This window comes from Ambystoma mexicanum, chromosome 8 (assembly GCF_040938575.1).
Source record: "Ambystoma mexicanum isolate Mex_15411 chromosome 8, UKY_AmexF1_1, whole genome shotgun sequence".
NCBI lineage: Eukaryota > Metazoa > Chordata > Amphibia > Caudata > Ambystomatidae > Ambystoma > Ambystoma mexicanum.
The window spans coordinates 1571543014-1571564064 of record NC_090929.1 but is presented as its reverse complement, the minus strand read 5'-3'; the positions used below and the strand labels follow the sequence as shown (position 1 = coordinate 1571564064).

Sequence of the window (21051 nt, the reverse complement as noted above, 5' to 3'; positions counted from 1 at the left end):
CGTGCAGTGCAGGAGTCCCCCGAAGTCCTCCCTCTTGTCCCCACGACTGAGGCTCAGGAACAGAGATCTGTAGGAACTGCCAGGAACCACGACTTCAGCAACATTTGTTTTCTTCATACAAATGTACTGTGCCAACCCGATTGAGAGAATGCCCCTCTCACAGTGAAAGTTTGTGAACCTTTCCCAACTCGCACGCCTAATCAGCTTGTGACCTCACAAATGATTCTTTCGTCTAAAAATACTTCTGAGAACATTTGCAAAGACTTTACTGTTTGATACCAGAACTGCTCTTTCCTATCCAGAACAATAGCCCATTGACTTTGGCCTGGCCTATTGACTCGAATTGAACTATTCTGGTGAACTGAAACTATTTGCACTGCCTAGAAAGTATATGTAATCTATTCTACTTACATTTGTCCTTTTTGCTCACTGCCAAGTAACTGAACTGCAATATGGCTTCTTTTTCAGGGGAGCTCAAACTGCCTCAAAAGCTTAGAGTTTTTTATTCAAGTATATTGGTATATTAAGTGTCTTCTAGTGAAATGTTTTATAAATGATTGTGTAATACATTAATAAGTGTTTTTACCAACAAACCCGGAGTATAAGGGTCTACTTGAACCACTGTGATTGAAAGTCTGTCTAACTACTTGTACTGCTCACATTCACTCTTGAGATAAGCCTGGCTGCTCAGCTGGCTACCAACAAACTGTGTGGTACAGTCTTATACGAGAGGTTGGTCTTGCTAACACCTGTAGTCCCAATTGTGTGCGGCGGTCCCAGAGGGTACTGCATACAATTCTGCCTAACACCATTAATGGTCCCAGTCTGGTCATATTTTCTTACTGTGGTATGGCACCTTTTATTGGAAAAGCCAACGGAGTAAGTTCCTTTATGGTAATGGCATATAGAGGTATGTTTATTAATTTATATTGCCCGCTGGACCCGAAGGTATCAGGGTGCAGAGGTTACAGGGATATTCACAGCTTAGGTTACAAGAAGGCATAAATGCAAAATATCAGTATAGAGAAGTACAGTAATATGTCATAAGAAAATACAGTTGCAAATAACATGGAAGACAGGTGTCATTCAAAAGCATGCAGAGGTCAAATATAATACAAAGCAGTAAGGCCTTACTGGTCATGGGCTTTGAACCAATTGATGAGGTTTTGTCTGAAATGCATATATGGTTGATCCGCTCGTAGAGGTGGTGGCAATGAGTTCCAAAACTGAGCAGCTTTCACGGGAAAGCTGCACCCTCCTACCACCACACCCCCCCGACCTTGGATAGCTTAGCTCTTGGGACAATGAGGCAGTTAGAGTTAGTTGTTCTTGTGGCCCTGCTTGAGGATTTTCTGCAGAATCTTTCGCTGAGGTAACGAGGGGCAGCATTATTCAGACGCGTGGGTGAGCGAGGCAGTTAAGCTGGATTTTGTCACTCATGAAAAAACAATTTTGCCTTCTGATCTCATAGATGGGCTCTCTCCTCGTAATACCCAGTGCAGCTCTAAGGGCATTATTGTGGAGAGTTTGGATTCTCTTGGTGATGTCCTTGTTGAAACCAATGTAAAGAGAGTCACAGTAGTCCAACTTGGATAGGGTGAGGGCTCTGGCGAGGGTAATACAACTATCTTTAGATAAAAAAGCTTTGCCTGTTCTGATAAGATCGATGCCATGGAGTTAACTTGTTTAGTAAATGACGGAGTAGAATCAAGGTAAAAGCCTAAAGTTTTTACCTCTTTGGCAACTTGGATAGGATTGTTGTCAGTCATGAAGGAAGTGTATTCACTTTTGATTGGTCTTTTAAAAAGGCACGGGGGCGGGTAGGATCATCAATAGCGCCATGCAGCTCTGCCAAATTAAGCTCTGCTCCCAGTGCCCCCTGCTTTCAAAATCACGCTCAGGAAATTACCCCTTGAGAAAGGCTTCTACATCAGGATACCCTCTTGAAAAGGGCATAATGGGGATTCCCATCAGGTGGAATCCAAGATCACCACTTCTGTTGGACAAGCTCCTTTCAACTGCAGATTTTCTAGGAAATCTATTTACTGTCGGTTTGCCCTTAATTATTTGATAAACTCCACCCATACAGCATTTTATCATTGGGCGGGCTCCCTATGATCGTTTCTCGTCAAATATGGATGCTTGCAATTATCCTTCCCTTTATTTAGGTTGGTCCAATGTATTTTGCCATGTGAAAATGGGAGGCTTATTTGTCCTCCAATCCAGAGTTACTATCAAATTGTACTGAAATGTGTTAGCTCATAATTTGTTATGCACCGGTCCCATTGTCAAGACCTTTATATCGGAAATCACATCTTCATGTTCAAATATTTATTTCATTTGTAAAGCGCACATGCAACCCGGAGGCATTAAAGCGTTGTTGCAGTTACAGGTCAAGGAAGCAAACGAGTAACTGTATCAAAGACAGGAAGGAGCAGAGGTAGCATTATAGAAACAGTGAGACAAGGCATTCTTGCACAGATTAGTCACACTGTGCATGCTGTAATGTGGATGGGGTAGTTTAGCACGCATGATATGCTTAGTGGGCGGGTTAGGTGAATAGACTAGTCTTGAGGGCTTTACGAAAGATCCAGTAGGATTTCTCGATCCTCGGTAGCGGAAGCTGGAGCCTCCAGTTTTACATCTCTTCACTTTAGGCACAAGAGGTCTGTCCCTGTATGGGGTCCTGGTGGACCATGATGAGTGGGCTTTGGTGATGCTTTGTGTGAGGTAAGGGGGCGCTGTACTGGAGAGGCACTTGTAGGCAATGGAGTGTTTTAAATGTGTTATGCTCCTGGATGGGCAGCCAGTGAGCTTCTCTTCTGGCTTTGGAGATGTGTTCTTGTTTTGGAAAATTAAGGGCTGCTCTTAAGGCGTTCTTTTGCATAATCAGGTTACCAGCTTCGGTTCCTGTAAATAGGACGTTGAAATAGTCTAATCTGCAGCCAATTATAGCCCGGGCAATGGTGAGGCAGATTTTTGTGAGGAAGGGTCTTGCTGCATTGAGGACTCGTGGCGTATGCTGCAAAAGCAGCTATGGCACTAACGTGTCTAGACAAGGGGAGTGAGGCATCAAGATAGACTCCTAGGTGTCTTTACTGAAGTCAAGAATGGAATCACACACTGATCAATCTGGAGGGATGAGCAGAGTGTTGAGCAACTTGTAGGCATTGGATGTGCCGACAATTAGGATTTCTGTCTTGTCGCTGTTGAGGCAGAGGTGGTTCGCTGCCATCCATACCTGAATTGTAAATATTGTTGAAGGTAATAGAGTCATCAGTGTAGATACCCAGAGTGGTATCAGGATTTGCGCGTCAGCATAGTTGGTTTTAGCTTTGCCGAGGGCGTCTAGGATGTTGAAGGTGGCCTGGTGAAGATATTGTATAGTGTAGGTTCGATGCAGGACCCCTAGGGTACACCAGAGGTGATGGGTGAGACATTGGCACTGTGAGGAAACTCATGACTCTGCCTTACAGGAAGGATGCAATCCAGACAGTTGCATGTGAGAAGTTGGTGTGGGTGGCAAAGTGTTGGCAGAGTATTTGAGGGTCGACCAGGTAGAATGCTGCAGACAAATCTAGGAGGAGGAGCAGGGCACAGTTTCCATCATCCCTGATCTAGTCAAGCTAATTTTTAAGATCGAGGAGGGCAGATTGTTCCATGTCCCAGGCGGAAGCAGGATTGGCGCATCCCCAAGATTGTGTTGTCCTCCAGGAATTGCTGAAGCTGCAGGTAGGCTGCACAGTAATATATTTTGTAGGAAGGGGACAGTTGTAATAGGCCTATAGTTAGATGGGATGGACGGTCTAGTGATGTTTTTTCCAGGAGGGGTGAGGACCCAGGCTTCTTTAAGACTGGCTGGCACGGTGCATTTGGAAAACTAGTTGTTTATGAAGGCTGTGATGACTGGGGCTAACAAGTCAGCACATTCTTTGACGAGGGATGCTGGGCAAATATTGCCTTTACATTTAGTGCGTTTCAAGCTTTGGGTTAGTTTTAAGACTGCTTTCAGCAAGGTCTCTGAAGGCGAATTGTTTGGTGGAAAGAGCTGGTGGGGAGGAATGAGGTTAATGTTTATGGCTGTTTGGTCATTACTGAGAGTAGCATTATGAGAGTATTTTTTGTTTTAGGGGGTCGAATTTGCCCAAGAGTGCTCCTTGAATGTCAGAGCACCAGGTTGCGTGTTTGGTGAGGGTGATGGGTGAGGAGGGGGGGGGGCCTTCAAGTTCCCTGTATATGGTAAAGATTTTAGTGTTGGGGGGGGGACCATGCTGATTCTAGCGCTGTAGGAGTTTGATTTTGCTGCGATAATGGCTGCCTTGTATGGTTTAGCTATTATACTGAACTCCTTTTTCAGAGAATCGGTGGGGTTCTTCAAACAGGTGAGCTGAGCTTGGCATTTCAGAGTGCGCAGTCCCATTAGGTCAGGTGTAAACCAGGAGTTTGAGTGTTTGACTATCTTGTATTTGTGAGGGCTGTGGGTGCTAGGGTATTCACAGCATTGGAGAGGATAGTGATATATGTGGTCTCTAATGTGTTGTGGTTGGACGTGAACCGGGGCTGGAGGTCTTGAGTGTTGAGCAAGGAAAGGAGGTCGTCTCTAGTGAGTTTGCGAGAGCTTTGAGTCACCATAAGCAGCATAGGGTTGGATGTAGTTTTGCTTTTTGTGGGCTCAGGGATGAGAAGAGGATGTGATGGTCAGGACAAGGAGTAATGGCACTGGGGCTGATCTTACAGTTGTGGTCGGCAATCTAGTCTACAATAAGTCCTTTAGAATGCGTGGGAGAGGTAGCGGGTTCACAGAATCCTAGGGTGTTGAGGGTGTCAGAAACGGAAGATGCATGTGGGTTGTTAGGGTCATGAAGGCCCAGGTTAAGGTCTTCTAGCAGGATAAGTGTTATGGAGAATTCTCAGAAATGTACCAATTCCCTTCTACTTTAGCGAACACCAGCTCATTTGCCGGTCTTTAGGACTTAAGTTTTATCCTGAAGAGAGCAAGACCTTTTTCCCCCCACTCTCGTGCATTTTCATTTGATTTAAACACTGTTTTTGGAGTATGGCAAACTCCATAGGCATCATCTTTTTACATTGCGACACAGCACCCTCAGTGCAGTGTCAGAAATCCTTTTGATTTCTGCCGAGATTTAAATACCTTCTTTGGACAACTACCGTTTCCAAGAGTAGTAACATGAAATGGACTTTACTTACACTTTGCTCTTTATAGACCAAGCACACACTATTTTACAATAGGGTGCTGGAGGGGTTACTTGCTATGCCCTTTGTCTAACTTCTCGTGTAACATTTTTATGTACCCTTTCTACAATTAATGGCTGGTGGCAGTGGTTTAATTTTTCCTACCATTGTGTGTTTTTACTGCAGCCTGCGTTCGCAGCTGCAGTATAGCACCCATGGCCCTGGTCTTCATTTTTTGCCATTTCCTGTTGGAAAGGTCCTTCAGATTAAATCTGCGCGCCAAACCAGGTTTGGCCCCTTTGTTAGTTTGGTCTTTGGCGAGGGAGGTGCCCGAAAATCCCTGTCCTTAGTCTCCTTGGTTACAGGAATGCACACAAAGGTGATTGGCTGGCTGACTGTCCCTGCAGGACAGCCACCCTGCTGTGAGAGTGACAGCTATGCTGTGAATGAATGGGAACGACTTGGATAAAAGGCGAGGTCTTTTGCAAGGAAGGCAGAGTCGACCACTGGACGAAAGATAGAAACTGGAAGAGAAGCTTGGTGCACCGCCTGGACCATTGGTTTGGCCGATGAATCCCTGCTGCAGTGCTGAAGCTATTTCGACAGACTAGAGAAGCCCGGAAAGGACTTCTCCCCTTGGGTTGGTGGTACCAATCGACCCCAAGACAAACTCAACTGAAACCCTCTCTGCTGGCTGTACTTCCATTGCTGCCACAGGATCCGAGTGCCAGGGGAGAGTAACACCAGAAACGAGTTCATCGTTTTTAAGCTGGACCCCAGCTCCCAGAAGATCCTCCAGACTCCCTCCTAGCAGGGCTGACCAAGCCTGACCCACCTCAGAGTGCTGGACCCCAGAAGCAAGGAAAGCCCACAAGGTGTCCAAGAACCACGGTGGAGCTATTCGCGAGAAGCTGAAAGTGCCGCTGATGTGAACTTTGCCCATTGTTGCCGCCAAACTTCGAATTATAGTGCAGGAGTCCCCAGACCTCCTCCCTCTTGACCCCACGACTGAGGCCCAGGAACAACAGGAACTACAACACTTGGAACCATTTCTTCAGACCTAAGGTACTGTGAATTAATGGGTACTTACCTCGTGTGCGCGTAGCTTGTTTGCTCTCATTTGAGACTTGCATTGGCTGCCCTTTGCAGAGTTGATTGCAGCTTTGCTCTTCACAGGCCTCCCACCTTGTGGCCCAACAGCGATTTCTTTTACAACAAAACTCTTTAGCATTGTGCACAACTTTTACCTACCTTCAATAAGTGCCTCAGCTCCTAGACTTTGCTCAAGTGACATTGACTGTCTTGGCTCCCTGAAGACTAACCTGTGACTTTGTGTTTAACTATCCCTCCAAAAAGTCATACATACCTTACTTGTAATAGCTGGGAAAGGGTTAATCTACATTGAAATGGGAGGTTCGAAAGTGCTTACCTATTTGAGAAACGCATTAACCATTGTTTCCTTCCCTAACCTTTTCCCACAACTTGAGTATTACTATTGAAGTGTGAAAAGTGATATATTACAGCTATTGAAGTCACCTCTGGATGTAGGAAAATCTGTGTGCCATCCCAAAACGGTATCTGACTTTATTGAACTTAAGTGTATTTTTGTTGTTGCCAATTGCTCCCTTCTAAAGAAGGCTTATTTTAAAACTGACTTAAATTAATAAATAATTATTTAATCAAGAAACCTTGAGTAGAAGTGTTATTTGAATACTTGTCACTGTGACACTATGTTGCCACCCTATGCAATGGACCAGTAGCAGAGAGGGGTGATGTCTAGTTATTCTGTATGGTCTTTTTATGAATACCAACCAATAGTTCTTATAATTTGTTCAATAAATTCAATTTAATGGTACCAAACACATTTTTTTAAAAAATACATTTTACATTGTTTGCCAAAATCCTGTATTCATTCTAGGGTTGGTTTTAAGAAAACAAAGGCCACTTTTCAAATATCCTACCACTCATTCACTTTCATTCTCCATTCCATTCATACTGTCTATCTCATCTCTCTCTCTAACCCTTGTTGGTTAGAAAACGCCATTTCACTGTGATAATTCCTTGTTGGGTTTAAGTCTATTTCTCAGTTAACCCATCGCATCCGGGCCACTTGAATTGCCTCGTCTCCGTAGTTAATGTTGGTTCCTAGTTTTCTTTTTGGGTCCTCTCATCTGATGAGGACCCTGTTGGGACGGAGACAAGGAACTTAATGTCAGCCTCTTCTTGTGGCACATTGAGTAATGACTCAATCTGTAGAGAAACAAACTACACCCTCCCTGCTACTCCCGCCAACCCTATCCATCCAATCAAAGTTACAGTCTATGCACCATTCAAGGATTTAGCAGCAATCTAAACTTCACTTTCAAAAAGACAAATGGCTGTTCCTCATGGTGACAAAAATACATTAAAAAAAGGGCTCACAGGTAGCCCTGCGGGCTAATTAAGGCAGCATATCAAAACCTAGTTGTAGCTCTTTGGGGTTTCAGATCCATGACTGGCAACGTTGGATTGCAAAAACTCAGCAAAAAAGGGCACTAGCAGGGTTAACAATAGGAAAGTTAAAAATGACTTGATGCAACAGGGCCAAGCAACAACACAGAGCGGCCTCTGGCCCATACTTTCTTGAACTCTAGAACCTACAGTAGTAACCCAGTGTAGGAACACAGAAACCTGCTTGGGCTGTGAAGGTAATACATTGACTTAGGGAGGGACCTATGACACTTGACTGATGTGCTTTAGAGAAGGTCATGAACAAGTAGCTTTGAACTATTTGATTAGAGTGCAGACATCACAAGTACACCGCAATAGCCAGTTTTCACCTGTGCCAATAACAATCACATTAACGCCAGGTTGAACTACAACTGTACACACTTTTAGAAAATAAATGTACCTCTTTTACAAGATTTTTGACTGGTTGTTGACCGCCTCCTGATCCCCATACATTGTCAATACGCTTCTTCCCACCTTTGGTCATACTCAGCAACAAAGTCGCTCGGTCTAAAGCAGCTCTGTTGAGAAGGTTTCAAAATCAGTTACAACTTATTGAAAGCAAACTCACACCCAATCAAAATAGTTTAAAAAAGGTTGGCAAATAAAAAGGATTGACTTCATATCTTAAGTTTGCATTCTTTTCTGGCCAGTACAGAGAAGCCAAAGTCCCATAATATCAACACCACACCATCTAAAACTTCTCAGTCCATCAAACTTCCACCATTCATTCGGCTTCCTAATTCATACTCCAGTCTCACTTTGTACAAATCTTAACTTCATATATACACCATCTCCATTTACTCTCCCAAACTCCGGATTGGATCGCAATCAACCAGGCACTAGCACCATTTGTGCGAATGAGGCTTTAAAAAAAATAGGGCACTAAGTGCTTGAATAATTCAGTCTTTTTTGTGAAAGCCTTCTCGCAACAGATCACATTCTTCAGGACCATATTACAAACTGGCTTCATTCATAACCACAATCTGCTTCTTACTGACCCAAATCTTCCCAACACTAAGACAAAGCTTTTTTTTCTATTATCAGTTTTTAAATGCAACCTTGTAATATGTACAGATTGACCACATGGGCTTCGATTTTCATGCAAGACTAGTTAAGAAAATATAGAAGCATAGATTTTGCTTGGTTCATCCCAGCACCAGCCCAACAATAAAACCATCAAGTCATACGTTATGAACATTTTCACTTTCCCGACACAGAATTCAATGGGGCAACCAGCGTTTCTGTTACGAACTAACTTTTGGTGAGAGTGGCGTTTCTAACCTCACCCTCATGCTTTACTCTCGATTGGTGTGCAATATGCAGTTCTTAAGGCTCCCAGGGCTGGGAGAGCTGCTCACATCTCTTTATGCACCTCCTGGACACCTTTTAAGGCGGGTGTCAGGTTCTGGTTATATTTGATAGTTGTGTGGAGTGCGCGATTTTAGATCAATTAGGGGGATGGGCACATGTGGCTTTATTTTAAGAATGAAGAATTCAATCCAGTTGTGTTCAGTTAGGGTTGGCCTTTAATAATCTGTTTTCAGAAGGAATGTTTACCAAACCAAAAGGGCTGTGAAGGATCAGGCATTTGATTGGAGAAGACTGCCCTGGAAGCTGATTGGTGGGTTATGAGAGCCTTAAATCAGAACTGGCATTTGCAACTGCCTTTCATTGTTCATCCTCAGGCAGTGTATGTGTGTAGTGTCCAGGTTCCAGGCCTTTCGAGGAAGAGTTGAGCAATTGGGTCAGATGAAAACTTCCGTTCATCTACAGCGACATGGGACAAGAAAACCAGAATCTTTGGTGGGAGCGATGTATGACACTTGTTTTAGATAGACTTTATTTGTCTGTAAATTCAGTTAGGCATTTAGTTAAGCACTTAGGTAAGCAGCTGCAACTAGGAGACTTATTCACCGGATAATTGAACTTGTTAAGTAGATGCCAGTTAAGAAAATGTTATTGTGTGTGCAGGAACAGACACTTCAGGACAAGGTGAAGACCTTTCATTGAATGCTAACGTGAATCCTTTGTTTCCAGATAAGTGAGGGATAAGCAGTGCAGATATTAACTTTAAATTGACTTGCCCTTGCAAACGCGGATTGAAATTCTTGTTCACGCAGGTATTTTGGAAAGCACCATTTCTTTTTCAAAGTTGCGCAACACTGTGCCTGACGAAGAGCAGTGTCAAGCTCTTACAGACGCGGCCCAGCGCCTGTCTGGGGATAGTCTTCCCGATTTTGCACATGCATACAGGAATTAATGCTAGCAAGGTTTTGTTCATTTTCCGAGAAAAAAAGAACAAAAAAAAAAAAAAGGAAAAAAAAGAGGAAAAATTCCAAAGAAACAAGAGAAGCTTATCCTGCAGCCTCTTTATGAAATTTGAATACAAATTTAAACTTAAAGTATTCGATTAAAAAAGGAAATTGTGAACTGGCAGCATTAACAGCAGAGTTTGTTTGGTGAGGTTTGTTTACCCTTATTCCTTTGTAAAGTTCAAGAAATTTCCTAAAGGGAATCAAGTCAAAACAAGCTTGAAGACACTTTAGGGATGCTCATATGGCAGGTTCACTGAGAGCCCAATAAGTCTGCAACAAAACTGAATTCATATTCCTTCCATCAATTCAAGGAGGGACACGGGTACAGAATGAGGTTTGGGAGTGTAAGGAGGTGCTGAGTTTGAGTAAATGTTAACCTTGCTTATGTTTCCTCACCCTCTGCAGATATCCATTTAGCCAGAAGACACGAATCGGTTTATTATTTTCTCCACTTCCCCTTTGGGAGGTTTGGATTTCAGCGGTTCTAGAATCTAGTGGTCTAGTTGTTGACCAAATATCTAAAGGGGTCTGTGGGGTACAGCAGCTTCCACGGACATGACAGGGCTGTGCTACATTAAAACAGTGTGGCTTTTTAATTTTGGTACTCTACCATTTTTCCTGGTGCTTACAGATGCTGGTGGCAGTGAACCATGTTCATGGTGCACCAGTGGTTTCACATCAATCATGCGTTTAATACCATCTAGTCAAATGGCTGCATTTCATTTGAACCATTTGCTTTGGCAATCTTCCTGTCCTCTTTTGGGGCGGGAATGCCAAATTTGGTCAAACACTTTTCGGGGGTCCAGCAATGGACTTTCAAAGAGTGTTGCCTTCTGGTCCTAATACACATTCCAGCAAGGGGAGGTCTGTTGCTGGACTGACAGCAGTCTGACTGGAAAGCCTCTGCTAATTTGAAGGTGCAAATAGTTACTTTGAGGCCTGGGATTGCTCCCATCCTGGATTTATTTATTGTGTTGTGGCTTCACATTAAAACCCTTCACAAATGCATTACATATCGGATAAATGCTTCACCTAAAATCCCAAATAATTTCATCAAAATCCTAAAAGTAAAATAACCAAGACATTTCTATAGTAGAAATCAAACTTCCAGACTTAATAAAAGTGAAGTTTGAGCAGCAATATCACCCAATATATCCACAATGTCTTTAAAATGCTGTAAGAGCTATAGTTGTGCACATCAAATGTCTCCGTAAGTAAGTTTCCAAAAAATACAGCCGAGGGTGAATGAACAAAATGACTGAAAATTAATAATGTCTTGGAAGGAAAGCTTCACAATCCAAAACTAGTTTTATAGACTCAACCACCTCTGGTTTACAGAGCCTACAGAACCTAGTGGCGTCTGGCAAAAAAATAATTTTTTTAAAAGATGGCGTAACTTTAGCCTTATAAAACTCAATTGCAGGCAATAGTGAGTAAAAACAATTTCCCAATTTCCTCTGGATTGATTTCATTTGGATAATAAAAGCCTAGATTTTCACATCCAACCTTTCCTTCTCCGTATATAGCCGCTTCTTAGTTGCAAATCTATACCACAGGTATATTAGATGGTCTACCACTTCAATTTTAATACCATTAATATACCATGCACATTTTGCATTCCTTGTCTTCATGTTACAAGTCAATATAGGAGATTTTACCCAGGTTACTCACCGTAGTGACCACCTTACTCCTAGTCCATAGTCCCCTTTCCTCCATACTAATGGGACATCTCTCCGTCCTGTGGGACGGGACAGGAGCGGAGCACTTTGTAAAAAGCCTCCAAAATATTTTCAAAAATGTGTCCTTCCTCCTTTTCTTGCGCAGGGCCCGGCACGCGGCCGTAACCCCGCCCACCTTGGCCCAGCCCCACACATCGCCCATCAGTCCTTTTCTATTGTCAGGTCAGAGACCTATTAGCAATAACAGAGGAACCTTATTAGAGGGGACGAATAGGGCGGGCGTATGGAGGAAAGGGGACTATGGACTAGGAGTAAGGTGGTCACTACGGTGAGTAACATGGTTATACTCCTACATCCTGTCCCCTTTCCTCCATACTTATGGGAGATTCCCAAGCACTCCTAACAGGAACTTCGGGTGGATGGAAATACCCCTTACTGAAAAAGGTTCTTCAGCACAGGCTGACCAAACTGAGCATCAGCTCGAACTCATGTCAAGACAATAATGCTTACAAAAAGCAGATGGGGAGGCCCAAGTAGCTGCCCTAGCGATGGACTCCCAGGGGACACATTTCTGAAAAGCAACCGCGGCTGCCTTGCCCCGCACCAGGTGTGCATGAATACCCTAAGGAGGTTTCAGCCCTTGGATGGTGAAAGACTCCGTAATGCAGGTGGCGATCCACCGAGAAATAGTCGCCTTAAACACCTGCTTACCTTGAGGGTTACCAAAAGTCAGTTGAGAAGAACTCCCAAGTTCGTAAGTTCTGTCCAGATAGAACTTAAGAGCCCTTCTGACATTGAGACAATGCAGAACCCTTTCTGCCTCTGAGGTAGGGTTCGTAAAAAAGACCGGCAGGGAGTGTTCGGGAGAATTCTCTGTTAAGGCTAATTTCCCAAACCTAGTGAGTCCCCCAGCAGCTTTGCTGGATTTTTGGGGTTTATTTTTTTCTCCTGCTAAGAGTGAGACTCTTTTTCGCCCACTCTTACACATGATTTGAGACTGTCCTTTGACTAGGTATGCGTTTTATGGGCTCTTTTACTCCAAAGGGCTTCATGCGTTTTCGGTATGTGTGTTACACAGCACCCTCAATGCAGTAACACAGGGGTGTCATAGTGACCCCCAAACATAGACTCCATTCCCTGGGACGGACTACTGTCTCCCAGGGCATGTAAAGTCACCATTGGCTTTACTAGTCTTAAATTGTGAACAGAACCAGTACAAACCATCATATTGTGGAAGTACTGGTAGGGGTAATTCGATTTCCCCTGGGTCTGTTTTTCAAGGGGGCACTGTCCAGTCCCCCCTTGTCGAGTTTCTGGCTGGTGGCAGTGGATACCACGCAAAATATTCCATTTTAAACGCACCACTTTTTGGTGCAATGTTAAAGATACCGCTGGGTTATTTATTTAATATTTATTCCCCGGTTGGGTCTTTTTGCTAGGACTCGGTTTTAAAATGGCGTTTGTGTTCGCCTCTGAAACTCTAACCCAAGTCAAGCCCTTTGTTCCACTTTTTGGTGGGATTCTCCACAGAAGTCCTCCAAACGGTGCCACTCTGTCTGGGGTCAACAGGATGTGTGGGAGGGGGATTAGGCACCCTGGACTGAGTTGCCTTTGCAACTCAAGTCGCACTCTTTTGATTGGCCCAGCATGTTTGAGTGACAGCTAGGCTGATGAATGGGGGTTTTGCTGCATAAAAGCAGGGCTTTGGGGACTGGAACTTCAGAAGTCGCCACAGGACCTAAAGCATCCAAAGAGGGGAGAAGCTGAGCCATCTACAACGACACCACCGGTGGAGCCCTGGTGTACGAACTCACCACTTCCCCGACGACAGAGGAGATCTTCCAGGAGAGTCTTCTTCCCCTTGAACTGGTGGGACCAACTAGTTTGCCTTTTTTGCCTTCCTGGATCGCCTCGTGGTCGAATAGCCCGTGCCAAGCACCCCGGCGGCCGGATAGCTACGCTTCACCACTACCGCGAATAAAAGGGTCATACCTTTTAACCGGAAAAACCTGCGGCTGGTTTCTTCCCTGGCAGTGCAGCGACCTCCAGCTTTCGTCCACGTCGAGATCCTCTCTTCCTCTGGACGAAGCCCCGACTTGCACCCGCTGCCAGGAACAACTGCCCCCGCTGGAGCTTTCTCATCATTTCAGGTAATGTGTCCCGCCTGGTCTCCCTTGCAACAGACTGTCCAAGGTGTCCCATAAATCCTTGACTCTCTATCCTGGGGTGACCTCAGACCTGCTAACATTACCTTTCTGACTTGATCCAACCTCTTGACTTTTCTGCAAAGACTGAGTGCATTTCCACTGTGTGATCTTGGGCACATTCCGCCTTGCTCTCTCCAAGAGTGGGCCTGGCCTATGACCTTTTTGCTCTACAGTAGACCCTGCCTTTCTTGACTTGCTGTGGTTTCTTAAAAGTGTTGGTACTGTGTCTTTTTCCTATTCTCTCCCTTTTTTAAACAAATTATTGGAGTGCCATATACGGTTACGCGCTCACCTCCGTTTTGCTAAGTAAGTGGCGTCTTAACCTAGACTTGTCGAATAATTAACTAGGGAGGTGTATATACCTATAGTGACTGTTTGAACTTGCTTGACATATTAGTGCCAGTGTATTTTTACAAGTGTGTTTTTAAATAAATAATTATACACTTTTATACCAAAGCTCTGGTCAGTGTTTGCTTGTGCTACTGTATTTTTAGCCCTTTTGTGTATACTCTATATACTGCCTAACTCTTCTTGAGAGAAGACTGACTGCTAAGCCACAACTACCAGTTAAATCTGGGTGGTGCAGACTGCTACCAATTGGGTTTACTGCTTACTCCTATAGTCTTAATCTTTTTGCAGTGGTCCCTAAGGGAACTGCACAGGTTTCTGCCTAACAGAGAGATCGACTGATTCAGATGGAATTTCAGTTGCCACCTTCGGCATGAAAGCAGGATTTGTGCGTAGGATTACCTTATCCTTGTGAAAGACCAAAAAGGGATGCTCCACCGACAATGCCTGGAGCTCACGGACCCGCCTAGCTTGCGTAACGGTGACCAAAAAGGACACTTTCCAGGATTGGTTCAAAAGGCTTATGGTACAACGCCGTCAGGACTACATTTAGATCCCACGGCGGGTGCGGACTACGAATTGGAGGGCAGAGGCGTGTCAAGCCTGCAAAATGCCTCTTAACCACTGGATTACACACAGAGTAAGAACACTGATCCGTAGAAAGATAAGCAGAGACCGCTGAAAGGTAAGTTCTGCATGACAGGACGTGAACACCCGACACCCGACTCTGCTAGGAAGGATACGAAGGACAGCACCGTGTCAATCTTAGCCTCCCTTGGGTCCAAACACCAATGACAGAATCTGAGCCATTTACTTCTGTATTGGGATCTAGTTGAGGGTTTCCTGGCTGCCTGGATAATACGCATGTTATCCACAGACATAAGATGTTCTAAAGACTTGAACTCAGGCACCCCGTCGACAAGCTGAGCGATTGTGGGGAGGGGTGCCACATCTGCTGTTCCCCCTGATGAAGATCAGGGGTCACTGGTAACCTGATCGGCGGATACATCGACAGGTGTTGAAGTTCTGAGAACCAAAACCTGGCCGGCCACCACGGGGCTATGAGTAGAAAGGAACAGTTCACCGAGTTCTTCAGCTTCCAAATTACTCGATGGACTAGAGGCAGAGGCGGGAAGGCGTAAGCTCTCATGTTGTGCCATGGAATCTCGAGAGCATCCCCCAGAGAGGAGGCTCCCAGCTGTACCTCAGCTTTGAGGGAGGGCGAGCCCGACAGCTGAAAAGGAGGGTTGAAGGGTGGGGTAGAGGGTAGGGGTAAGAGGAAGCCCGCCCGAGCGACTGACAAGACCCATCTATCTTCGGTGATGGTCTGCCACGCCTCCCAATGAGACGCAATGCGTCCTTCCACCAGGGTCTCGTGCGAGCGCGGAGAACCCTCATTTAGCAGGTTTTTCGGTGGTGTTGCCACCTGAACCCAAGGAGAAGAGAAAAAAAAACTGAGCCCGTTGTTGCCTACGGCGGTTATTCCACAAAGGAGTATCCACTCTGCAAGACTTCTGGTCGAGGAACCCCTAAAGCCAGAGGAGGGTCGGCTTTGGGACAACGGTCTCTGTTTTGAAAGGGGTCTTAACAAGGACTTAGCTGTCTGAGTGCTATCCTTCGTCTTGGTGAGTTCTACATCTGTTGTAGAATGGAAGAACTCCTTACCATCGAATGGAAGGTCCGACACCTTGTCCTGCACTTCTTTTGAGAATTTAGTGGCATGCAGCCACGCCTGCCGTGAGGTATCAACCCCCAGCATAAGGCCCCTAGCCGAGGGGTCTACGTGATGAGCCGCAGCCTCCAGGAGATCCTGAGCCAAGACCCTGGCGTCAGATAAACCCCCCCTTAAAGTCTTCCAACTTCTCGACCGGGATGAACTCCTCAAACTCCGACAGACCTTTCCACATCCGCATATTAGCCCCCGCTAACACCAGTTCAGCATTGGCCTACCTGAGCTGCAAGGCCGAGTTGGCGAAGATTTTCCTCCCGAGGGAGTCGAGGAGCTTGTCCTCCTTTCCCAGAACCGGATTATCCAGCGTGGAAGAGGATGCTGCAGGCCTGGACTGCAAAGTGGCCGTAGCCACCACTGTGGAGGAGGGGTGCGGACAAGACGACAGGGCGACCTCTTCCGAAGAATATAGCCTGTATCTCGCTTCAATTTTCTTATTGACGAAAAGTCCATAGTGTGGCTTTTCCCAGACCCTGTGGACCTCGGCCAGAACGTCCTTCTGCAAGAACAGGCCGGTACGCTCCGAAGGAGACAGGGTTAACGCCCCAGAAAGCACACCCTCCTGCGGAGCGGGTGCCTCTGGCACAGGAACATCTAAGAAGCACATCATGTCCAGGACCCGATCATGAAAAGCTCCAATAGATCGGGGCAGGTCCTTGTTGTCCTGATCGCCTTGCGCGTCATCCGACAGGTTAGGATCCTGCTGAGCCGTGTCGGGCACTGCCTTGTCCACAGAGGACATTGGGGGCAAATGCGGAAGGGTCGGGGAAGGCATCGTAGGCAAGGGAGGCACTGGCGGAACCACCGGAGGAACGGGTGAAGCCGGAGGTACGGGCGGACATATCTCCCTAAAAAGCCCTTTGAAATATTCCCTCATGGGGTCGGTACGCATGGGTGTTTGAAATTTACCGAAAAAGGTGTCCTCCGGGGACGGTTTTGGAACCTCAGGATGCCTCTCATGAGGTGGACAAATCCAGGGACATAACGGAGAAGGGTGCCCCACTGGCCCCTCCACCGACGTATCCACATAGATCAAAGGTGCCGACCCCGCAGGCAATGGAACATTGTGCGGAAGAGGCATCCGGCCGTTCCAATCGTAAACTGGCCGATAAGGATGCGCACAAGGGACTATGTTCACCCAAGGATCCAAGCCCTACACCTGAGGCCGATGGCGCAGTTGTAGGGGTAGCACCCAAAATGGCTGCCGCGGTCGCAGCGGGAACAGGTGCCATTTTGTCATCGCCTTAGGGGAACTGCGGCACGTGAGGAAGTGAGGCAGGGGTCCCCGTCAATGGATCAGGGGTCTTAACTTTAGCCTTAACATAAGGAACCTCGGCAGAGCCGGTACTAGGAGGCCTGGAATGTTTCTGCGACATACCTACCGCCAAATTAGCCTTCCCAGGAAGGACCTCGGCACTGCCGGTAAAAGAAGAACTTTCCTTCTTTGCCCCCTCAACAGATCTGGTGTCGCGGAACGGTGATAAATAGCCTTCACCGGTAAGGCCTCGTCGGCCCTCTCAGAAATGTTAGTAGCTTTAGCCTCTGAAAGAGGGACCTCGGACCCACGTCTGCTGACAGCCTTATCCGTGCGGGCCTCGAACATCCGTTCGGTGACAGCAAGCCCCACCAAGGCCTTGGGGCGCACCCCGGTCTTATTTTTGAGGGAAGCTGACAGGCCTCCGAGCAAGCTCCAGTATCCCACAATTCAGTAGAACTGGGTCTACAAACAGCCCCCACAAGGGGGGGCCTCGGAGCGTACTCCAGTATCCACAGGCCCCTTAAAGAGACCCTCGGAGAAAACTCTGGTACAATTATTAGGTGTCATGCATGCTGGACATAGTACCTCTGGACCTGGACCAACATCTTCACGCAGAACCAGTTATACTCATAGAACTGCTAGACCGTTGCATTCTAAATGGAGATTGTTTGATGCACTGCCGGGAAACCGACGTCTGCATTATTCACGTCGTTAAATTCACGTGATTTAGGTTAGTCACGTGTGTTTTGGCAGTACGTTCATAAGCAGCGTGAATACGTCGCTCGCTGCTTCTGATTGAACCATTGGTAGCTGAAACCCTTGATCTGCGTCCTTGCATTTTCTTCAGTTACTTCCTTGGCTTCTTCGGCGGGTTTCCTTCCACACACGATTTCCTGGAGCTGCTGTCTGGAAGCCACAGGTTGGCCGCACTGTCTGCGTGTTCTTCAGTCGCGTGTATTCTGACACGCGGGTTCCCGATTTCTTTGCATGCTGCTTTCCTGACTACGTGAAGCTGGTCGCGTGGAATTCCCACCGGGACGCTGTTTCCAAGCGCGGCTGTCCTGGGCTGCATGTACTTTGTTTGCGGGTAATACACGCGGATTTTGGAACTCTTCAGGTACGGCTGCTCAGACTGCATACACTTTTGTTTGCTTATCGCACACGAGCCACTCTACTCTTTACACGCTGTGGTCCTAGTTTCGGGTCCTTGTGTTGCGTGTGAATCCTCACGCTGGCAAGAGCGGCTGTCCCGGCTGCGTGAACTCTGTCGCGTGTAATCCTGTACGCAGGCTTTTGAACTCTGTTTGAATGTGTAATTCCACACGCATACTATTCTTTGCTTTGGAGTGACTCCCTGGCACCTGTGAGGAGATAACAGGTGGACTCAGTTCATCATATTTCCGTTTCTACGTGGGATAGGAAGTTTTTCTTTTGAAGGCGATTGTGCACAGTACTTTGGACGCTCTCCTGTGGTGCACCAACCCGGTATCTAGCGTGAGCCTCGTGCCGTTCGGGATAAGTCTCCCTTACTAACCTTCCCTTCCTTTTCGTTGTTTCTACTCCTGGAATTCTTCAGAGACTTAGTGAAGACTTCAGTTCTAAGCCCACAGGTCAGTGTTGTTAACTAGTGATATTACTGTTCTATAGTCAGTTGATTTGGGACAATTTCTTAAGATACGTTATTTATCCTAGGCTGACTTCCTATAAAGCTCCCACGCCCTTACCAGTGATCCCTCTCTCTGCCTCTTTCATCCGTCAGAGAGTGGTATCATTTGGAAGGTCTAATTTGACTTCACTACTATCAAGTCGTGTGAATAAGGATCCGGAAGAGCCCTACCAATTGCATCCTTTTTGGTTACCGTATCCTTTTCAAAAGATACCTTGGTGATTTAGGACAGAATCAGAAGCCATGGAGGGTACGGATCCTTTAACTGTCTTGACTCAGTTAATCACTGATTTGAGAAACCAAATGATACTGCACAGGACATATTACGGCATCGCATGGATGTTATGCGAGACGCCATTCATGCCAGTCCTCAAGGAGCACAGGCTCCAGTGGCCACTGCATCTGGAACATCGGCACCATCACAAGAGACTCTTAAAGTAGTTATGTGATGCTGGAAATGCATCAGAGGGACAGGGCCTCTGAATCCTTGTCCTTTACTGCCTTTTATCGTGTGTTCTGTCATGTTTTCTGCCCAGGAGTCCATTTGGGACTCCTGGCAGTGCAGCTCTCTTTTGGTTTGGTGAACAGACCCATGGGATACCCTTATGGCACCCATGGGTAGGGGTACAACCCTGTGCCCCTAGTGTATGTTTTTGGGCACCTCTGGGTGGCCCACAGAGCAGGGTATGGGCTGGTGGCAGCTCCATGCTGAACTTGACAGGTGCTCTGGGTGTCCTCCATTTTGGGATACCCAGGCCCTGCCATTGGGATCAGTTGATTCCTGATAGAAACAAGATGGCCCCTGTGGCCTCTTGCTTTCTATTGCCTGTTGTCTTGTTTTTCCCAAAGTCCTGGGAAGCCCTGACTCTGTCCCTTCCCCCTGACTGGCTGTTGGGTGGAAGTTCCATATATGGTGTTGTTGTGAAGGCCCAGCTAGACTGACTGGAGCCTTCCCACTGACTGTATGTTATGGGTACCTCCTGTGGGTGGGACCTGGGTGAATGGAGTGTGTGACCAATATACACTCCTTGTTGTGGTTGTCTGGTTTCTGGCATGTGAGACAAAGACTGAGACAGCCCTGCCCGAAACTGGCATGAATGCAGTGTGTAGTGTTGAATGGCTGGGTACTTGTCCCAATCCACATTCCTTGTTGTGAGTGTCTGAAAGGGAGGAGTGTGGCCTGAATGCACTGTGTGCCTGATTGGCTAACTGACTGCATGAATGCCCTTCTGTGTGATTGGCTGCTGTGTGTGTGCCAGCAGTGTGGATGAGAGACAGAATAGTATATCTGGGGACCTCTCACCACTGGAAATTGTTCAGAAGCGTTCAGAAGCGGAGTCTCCACTCAAGAGTAACTGGAACTGCAGATCCTCGACGTCCAGCTGGAAGAAGAAGACTTGCTGCTGCATTTGCTTCGACAGATCTGAAGGTTGCCGAATTCGTCGAGGACTGATCCGAGAGAGGACCTGGTAAGGCGCCCTCTTCCCGTGCTCCGAGGGATCATCGAGCACCGCTACATCTTCGCCGAAGCGCCCTGGAAGTCAGACCCTCGAAAGGCTGCCGACCCGAGACGGGACCGCCGAGGAGATCGAAGTGAAGCACCCGGACATCGACGCCGTCGAAGTCCATTGCCGTCGACCAGGGTTCGCAGGTCTGTGGAACCGCTGGAGGCCCGTCGAAGTTGTGTTGCCCAGCCATGGGAACCGCTTGACGCCGTGCCGCCGACGACCGGAGCCGTCCGCTCTTTGCCTAAGAACATTCGAATCGAAGGACTCCCTCGTCCGCATCGTCGACCGCTTTTTGTCCTGCCGGAGAAAGTCGAGGACGACCAACGCGCCGGCGAGAATCCGCCGGTGGGTTTCCCGCCACCTCACGACCCCAAAGACTCGAGCGACTCGACGCCCTTGTTGGGCCACCGTCATTCACAATCTTTGCGGTCCAGAACTAGTGTCGCCGAGGTGCCCCGCACGCCTCTTCCTCGCAGGACGCCGACGTCTCGACGCCGACGAGCACCGCTTAGATCGAAGCCTGCCGCCTCATCGACGCCGTTCTACCCTGTGTGTTGTCGGACGTTCGACGCCCCGTGTCTCCCGCTTGAAAGGGAAGGCATTCAAGAAGGGCCGTCGATTCCCCGACACCGAACACCGAGTTCCTCGACGTTTCTCG

At 46.9% G+C, this 21051-nt stretch overlaps 1 protein-coding gene across 2 annotated transcripts in view; it reads right to left on the bottom strand.

Annotated features, from left to right (window-relative positions):
- PDCD4 (programmed cell death 4) overlaps positions 1–21051 on the bottom strand; it is a 525005-nt gene that overhangs the window by 289730 nt on the left and 214224 nt on the right. For both annotated transcript variants that reach the window (XM_069611774.1, XM_069611775.1), the window contains exon 8: positions 8084–8201. In XM_069611774.1, the coding sequence (XP_069467875.1) occupies positions 8084–8201 (118 nt within the window). The remainder of the gene's footprint in view (positions 1–8083; positions 8202–21051) is intronic.